This window comes from Pholis gunnellus (assembly GCF_910591455.1).
Source record: "Pholis gunnellus genome assembly, chromosome: 8".
Taxonomy (NCBI): domain Eukaryota; kingdom Metazoa; phylum Chordata; class Actinopteri; order Perciformes; family Pholidae; genus Pholis; species Pholis gunnellus.
Window position 1 is genome coordinate 26,821,012 of NC_136534.1, and position 7,863 is coordinate 26,828,874.

Below are 7,863 nucleotides of genomic sequence, written 5' to 3' on the forward strand. Positions count from 1 at the left end.
CGAGCGGTCAGGTTGACAGTGAAGCTGTTCTACAGGCTTCTTATCTGAGATCAATAAAGTTTTATTTTGAAGGTGTGAATCTGAAGCTGATTCATGAAAAGTTTCATGTTTATGATTTAAAAGTGTTAATTTAATCTGATAACTGAACTATAAAAATGTTTAACAGGCTTTAAAACATGTAAGTAAGTAAATGTGGTAAAAGCTGAATGTGAGGATATTAAAGGACGTGAAGATAAAACACTGAAAGGAGTTGAAGTGGTAGTTAAAAAAAGCAAGTTCTCAAAAACTCTTCAGCTGACACAAGGCGACACGTTTGTTTCTGCATTATTTGACACCGTCAAGTTAAATAAAATGATAACTATATAAATTCCAGATGATGGTAAAGAAACATTTATAGTTGCAGTATTTTCAAAATACGACAATAACGTTGCAGCTGAAATAACAACAGAAGTTTTCCTGATGTTATATAACAGATAGATTCTGTTTTATTTTTGAGATTTTCACCTGAAAGTGCAATACTGTTTATTATTAGTATTAATAATGTTTTCTTTTACTTTTTTATAATTATAAATGTATATAATATTTTATTTCCAAATGAAGTTTTGGAAGAAATCTAGTAAGTGTATTACTTTATTTATTTGTACATACTTTAAATGTATCACTTAATTGAAAAGACAAAATATTGAGATTGCCTTTTATTCTGAAACCTCATGCCGGAAGTTGCCGTGTTTATCCGGGTTCTCTTGACACGGGGTGTAACGCACCGACACACGGGCCGTTACCAGTTCTGCTGCAGTTCTTTAACTCGTGTAAACATACGAAAACACTCCCGAGTTGTTTACCGGAGGCCGTCTACCGTCAAAACATGTCGCACACCGTCATCACGACCACGACCACGACGACCAGGACGTCCGGTGACGGAGTCCTGAACCTGGGCTACACCCGGACCATCCCGGGACTGCTGAAGATCGGGCAGATGGTGAGAAAACCGTTACCGCACGTTACCGGACGTTACCCGGGATAACGGAGCGGAACGCGGACTGTGTTCACGCCGACCCACCGGGAGGTCGGAGCTCACGTAAACCGTTAAAATCACGGTTATTAGGATGGAGTCTGGTGTTTATTCATGTTTACCTTAAACCACGTGACACACTGACGTAAATACCGTTACTGCTGCGCAGCGGTGGAGAGTAACGAAGTACATCTACTCAAGTACAAAACTATTAAATACATTTATGTATATACATATACAGTATATCTATATGTGAATATATGTATTTGTATATATATGTATTGATATGTATATACACACATGTATATACATGTGTGTATATACATGTATATACACATATATACACACATGTATATACACACACATACACACATGTATATACATGTGTGTATATACATGTGTGTATATACATGTATATACACATATATACACACATGTATATACACACACATACACACATGTATATACATGTGTGTATATACATGTGTGTATGTGTGTGTATATACATGTGTGTATATATGTGTATATACATGTATATACACACATGTATATACACACATGTATATACATGTGTGTATGTGTGTGTATATACATGTGTGTATATACACGTACATGTATTTTAAATGCTGCATTCCAGTGAAGTGATGTCATTTCCTGTTCTCGCTCTTATTTATGATCTTTCCTCGCGTAGCATTATATCCACATTACTGTTCATGATTTATTGTTTTTAAATATCTATAAATATCTAGTGAAAGCACCAATATTCAACACTACTATTGATATATAATATAATATATATAATATATTGATTTATCGTTGATATTGTGATTTACTCTGCGTCGCACAGCCCATAAATAAACAGGAATCAAAGGAACAGTTATGTTTAATGAGCCAAAATAACATCCCATAATATTATCGTAAATCTATGTTACACTCCTAAATATGACACGCGTCCTAACTTTCACAATATTTATATTCATTTTGTATATTCTAATGTCTGTTTTTACAGTTTAAATACACATTATTTAGAGTATTCCACATCCTTAGTGTGTTACTGTCCCTCAGCATCAAATCTTTATTCTGTTGTAGTGAAAGATCGATCTCTGATCTCTGATCTCTGATATTTGAGCTCTAATCTCTGATCTCAGATCTCTGGTGGTTGAATGGACTCAAAGTGTTAGAAGAGATAAAACCGGACTATTTGTCTCCTCTCAGATCGCTCTGCTCGTGGCCTTCCTCTGCGTCCACTGTGCTCGCGGTTGGCCCAGCTGGGCGGCGTTCCAATTCTTCGAGGTGGTGACGCTGTGGTTCCTCATCGCCTTCCTCATCTTCTTCCTCATGCACCTGTTCAGGCTGCAGGCCAAGATGCCGTGCATCAACTGGCCGCTGACGGTGAGCAGGAATAAACATAGTCAAGCTCTTTATGAAACCGTCTGCATGTTGATCTCCTTTACAATCTGACTTCTGTACCTGAACAGGAAGACTTATCTTTAGTTAACTAAAGAAGGAAGGAAGTATCACTTCCTGTTATTGTTAATTCAAATCTGAGGATATATCGACTCACATTGTGACTGTATGTAGGCAGGATTCACATGATTCACTGGGCGCGTACTCTGCCTCTGATTGGATGTATCCTTCCAGGCGTCGCTAACTGTTAGCTTAGCTATGATGCTAACCGGCGCTATGAACTAGACCGGCAGAGTTTTCGTTCCCGTAGTCCGGGAATGGCCTTTTATGCCTTTAAACACATTTATGAAGAAACACTTTTTTTAATTTTAAAGATAAATATTGTGTTATTGTTATATATCCGAGTCTCTGATTAAACCCTCGTCTGCTGTTTCAGGAGTTCTTTCATTACTCCGTCGGGACCGTCCTCGTCGTCATCGCCTCCATCGTCGCTGCTGTGAAGTGCGGAGGAGTTTCAGCGCTGGTGGCCGGATCGGTACGTTAAAAAGACTCACAACGAGGAAAACCTGCATTCTCTCTAGTGTCCACCAGGGGGCGACTCCTCTGGTTGTATAGAAGTCTATGAGAAAATGACTCTACTTCTCTCTTGATTTATTACCTCAGTAAACATTGTAAACATGAGTTTATGGTCTCAATCTCTAGTTTCAAGTCTTCTTCAATACAGCATGATGTTCATTTAGTAAATGATGGTCCATTTAGAGTCAAACAGACCATAAAGCAGGGGATGCTTTAGGGGCGGGGCTACACAGTGATTGACAGGTCTCTACCAGAGACATATACGGCGTCTCTACGTCACTCCTCCTCAGTCCAGGTATGGTCACTTCCTGTTCACTGGTTGCAAAAAAAAACAAGATGGCGACGGCCAAAATGCCAAACTAGAGACTTCAAAACATCCACAAACCAATAAGCGACGTCACCATGTCTACGTCTTATTCTGATGTGCAGTCTATGTGTAGAATATGTCACAGACATGGAAAAATAATATATATTTTTAACTCAAATCTCACTGTTTATGTTTCAAAATAAAAGCACTCTAGCATCTTTCTGTAGACAGAGACCCTTCATTTGTTAACACAAGGCTTTTATTCTGAAATATTTGCATGACAGTGTGAAAATGAAACACATCAGCTGCGTATAAAGCGTCTTCGTTGCCGATTTCATTTCAGTTTAGTACGTTTTTTTTCTTTCATCTAATTTAGTTCAAACTAATGAAATTTGATTTTAAGTTGTTTTTTTTTCATCCCGATTCACTCATTGCAAATTTGTTTTGACGTTTCGTGGTTCCTGAAAGCAGAGGCAGAGTGAGACCTCCACGCTGATGAAGCTGATAAAACCCCGTTGGGAGTTTCTCCGTCCTTCCTGCTTCTGTCCGTGTGTCCGAACTCTTAATTACACAGGAAGTCACGTTGACTCACAACTCGTTATTCTTCAGATATCAGACAACCTCCGGTTCTTTGAAGGGAAGTCAGAGCTTCATGTGTTAAAGCTGCATTCTCTCTAATGTCCATCAGGGGGCGACTCCTCTGGTTGTATAAATATGTCCAAATATGGTCACCTCTCTTCATTAGTTACAAACAAAACAACAACATGGCGACGAAGAAGGGTGATGTCATGACGACTACGTCAACTTCTTATAAACACGTTTATTTTAAGACTTTTCTCACACAAAAAATAACTTTATTTAAGTGTCCTTCCTTCCTTTCTCCCTTCCTTCCAATTTTCCCTCCTTTCCTTCCTCATCTCCATCCTTTGTTCTTTACTTCCCTTCATCCTTTCCCCCATCCTTCAATCCTTCCTCCCTCCCTTCCATTCTTCCCTCCACCCTTCATCTCCATCCTTTATTCTTTTCTTCCCTCCATCCTTCCTCCCATCCTTTCTCGTTCCCTTCCATTCTTCCCTCCTCCCTTTCTTCCCTCCATCTTTTATTCCTCCTTTCCCTCCCTCCTTCTTTCATTCCTTCCTTCCCTCCCTCTGACCTTCATTTGTTTCTCCCTTCCTTCTCTCCATCCACCATTAATTCCTTCCTTCCCGCATAACTCCTCCCTCTTTTCCCTCCTTCCCTTGCCACTCCTTTCCTTTCCTCCAGCCTCCCTTCCTTCCCTCAGTCTAAAGTAGACAGTGATGTTCATGCTAACATGCTAATTGCTAACCTGTTGTGTGTCTGTCTGCAGGTGTTTGGCTTCATAGCGACGTTCCTGATGGCCGTTAGTTTGTGGACTTCTTACAGTGTGACCTGCGGCTCCCATCAGACCGGTACGTCTGGTTTTATTAATATATGTTTTATATTTAATGTGTTGACTCTGTTGGTTTCAGTGAGGAATGCTATCAATGCTAAAGCTTATTAGCCGTTAAAGAGACGGAGACGAACAAGTGAAAAGCAGAAAATCTGATTATCTGGGTTTTATAACAGGAAGTGATCATCAGACAAGATGGAGATTATTTTTACTGCAGTGAAGAGAAGGACACTTTAGTGTCTCCTTCTCTTCTCAATCATTCCTTCATCACTTTTTCCTCTGTGATGTTTTCCTCCCTCCATTCCTCCTTATCTCCTGCACCCTTCAACCATTCCTTCCTTCCATCCTTCCCCTTTTCCTTCCTTTCACCCATCCCTTCTCTATTCCTTCCTATCTTGTCTCCTTTCTTCTTCTACCCCTCCTTACCTTCTATTTTCCTTCCATCCTTCCTTCTGACCTTCTACCCTCCACCTTTCCTTCTCTCCATCCTTCATTCTTTCCTTCCCTCCATCCTTCTATCTTTTTGTCCTTCATCCCTCTCCTACATTCTCCCCTCCTCCCTTCCCTCCCTACATCCTTCATTCCTCCCTTCCTTTCATCCTCCATTCCTTACCTCCCTCCATTCATTCATTCCTTCCCTCAATCCTTTATTCTTTCCTTCCATCCTTAACTCCTCCCTCCCTTCCATCCTTCCCTCATACCTTCGTTCATTCGTCCATCCATTCTTCATTTGTCCCTTCCTTCTTCCCTCTTTTCCATCCTCCCATTCTTCCTTCCCTCCACCCTCCCTCCATCCTTCCCTCCTTCCCTTTAGGTGCAGCAGTGTAAGAAGTGATCCTTCATGAAGGAGCCAGTTGTGCTGTGACGGCAGTTTGCTGTGTCCTGGTTTCTGCCTAGCAACCACCTGGATAATCAACCTGATTGGATTATAACTCATTCTACAGAGGTAATGGAACAGCTGATCCAGGACCAGCTGTTGCTTTACAGTAAACAGTAGTTATTTCTCCAGAAAACATTTACTTTCCCTCTCAGACTTCTGAAGTCACATTTAAACCATCAGTGTATCAACAGATGATGTTTTTAATTTTCCTGCTTATCAAGTATTTAGAGAAGCTTTTTTAGACAAGTTGAAGCAGCGTGAGCTCTAAAAGAACAGCGCCCTCTTCCTGTTGTGTGCCATAAAAAAACAAAATAACAATCAAGAAGATTTTCCCGCCAAAATCAGCCGCAGTCGCGAGTCGCCTCTTCTTCGGTGGTTTACAGTTACTAGCTTGATTTGCTCGATTCCTGATAAAATATTTCATTCATTCCAACGTTTTTTATTCTACTTTTTAAATTCCTAAAGCTAAACGCAGTCTGGACCACGGACGCATTAATCTCTTCTTTAATAAAATCCTTTTTATTAAATGCCCACCAATGACAAGATGCACAGTAAAGCCCTGTTAGCCTGCTATGCTAATTTCTGCTAGCACACAAAAAATATTCTTGTCATTATTCTAGTGTGCTAACAAACATTACCAAGCTAATGTTTAATGTAATGTACAGGAAATAACTTGCATGCTAATGACATAACTCAGGGGCTAATGTGTGCTAAAAAAATATAAAACCAGTAGCATGCTAACGGATTCTGTGAATTGAAACAAAAGTCAACATTAGCATGCTAACAATGCAAACAAACACAAAAATCAAGGAAAAATGCAACATTTGTCTGTAATTAAAGATAAGTGCTGTCATAATAAATATTTTTCCTATTTGTCAACAAATGTGCAGAACCAAACCAACAATGAATTAATCTGCTAACAGGTTTATACCAAAATACTCACTAGAGCACTAAATATGGATTAATCCGCTGAAAAAATGTGCTATTTCTTCCCGTTTGTCTGATTTGAAAACTCCAGCTGTTTTAGGAAATAACTGATGGAACTATTTGTGTTGTTAAAGATTTACGTCTTCAGTAGGAACCAATGGGCTTTGAGCTGAGACAGGAAGTCAAGACAGTAGTGAGGATTTTAATCCGCACACGAGATTTGTTGACAATAAAAATATATCAAAAATGAATAACACCAACAATATCCTTCAAACTGTAATTTCATGACTGTTTTTAAAAATAAAGTGCACCATTGATTTGAGATGTTAATGGTACCATTATATTCTTTATCTGGGTGTGAAGCTTCACATTAACTTCCATTAAATCAATCAGCAGTCATGAGTTCATTATCAAAGGACGCCATTTATTACAGTTTCACTACAACATGCGGTGCAGATTTTCTCACAGACGGGACATTCACGACTGTCCTTGGTGCTTTAAAAACAGAAAGTAACAAAAAACTGTTAAATGTTGAATTTAAATTCAATCTGAATTTTGAGAAAGCACATCAGTAGAGTCCACTTTAAACTAATAATGTGGTTATGATTTCTATGGAGTTGGGGGTCAAATGGTAAAAAGAAATTACTGGAAATCTGTTTGCAAAGATTAATAAATTTAACGCTCATTAATTTAACACAGGAACAGATTGATAAAGTTTGTTAAAAAAACATCAATATTTATAAAGAAACCATGGATTTTGTATGGATTGATACGTACACATGGATTAATGATTTATCAAACACACATAGTTTAATAAAATGTATGTATTTATTTAAAACGTACACAACGGTAAATACATGTATATGTACGGATTGATAAAAGTTGAACCCAGTTTAACAAAACATTGTGCAGATTAATTATTAACAACATAAATAAAGATACGATGAAGACATGCCTACGGATTAATAAGACCTAAGCATGAGTTAATAACACACATGTACTGATTAATAAAACCAACACACCGATTATGTACAAATGGATTAATAAACCGTGAAAAAATAATAAAATATACGTGTGGAACAATTCTAGATGAATTTAAACATATATGTGAATCATTTAAATGTATATAGGCCTACAGATTAATAAGAAATCTGCACAGATAATATAAAAAATACTGAAGTATGCGTCTGGCATTCAGATTAAATGGCAAAACTATAATTGATTTGAAAAAAGCTTTATTTAATTGTCATACCAGTTGAATGAAAGCACAATAACTAATAACTGGCGTCAGAAAAATAATAAAAAAATGTAAATATCCAGCGTAGAAAATAATTAAGAGTCAC

General features: G+C 38.1%; 1 protein-coding gene across 1 annotated transcript; it reads left to right on the forward strand.

Annotated features, from left to right (window-relative positions):
* Positions 1–786: 786 nt before the first annotated feature.
* On the forward strand, positions 787–5,630 carry cmtm7 (CKLF-like MARVEL transmembrane domain containing 7). Its single transcript, XM_079165181.1, has 5 exons — positions 787–979; positions 2,228–2,404; positions 2,856–2,954; positions 4,651–4,732; positions 5,528–5,630. Exons 1-5 carry the CDS (start codon positions 866–868, stop codon positions 5,539–5,541), a joined length of 486 nt encoding a protein of 161 aa, XP_079021307.1. The 5' UTR covers positions 787–865; the 3' UTR covers positions 5,542–5,630.
* The last annotated feature ends 2,233 nt before the right edge of the window (positions 5,631–7,863 follow it).

Coding starts and splice junctions, on each gene's coding strand:
- cmtm7 (XM_079165181.1), top strand. CDS start 866: ATGTCGCACACCGTCATCACGACCACGACCACGACGACCAGGACGTCC. Junction 980..2,227: donor TGCTGAAGATCGGGCAGATG/GTGAGAAAACCG, acceptor GTCTCCTCTCAG/ATCGCTCTGCTCGTGGCCTT. Junction 2,955..4,650: donor CAGCGCTGGTGGCCGGATCG/GTACGTTAAAAA, acceptor GTCTGTCTGCAG/GTGTTTGGCTTCATAGCGAC.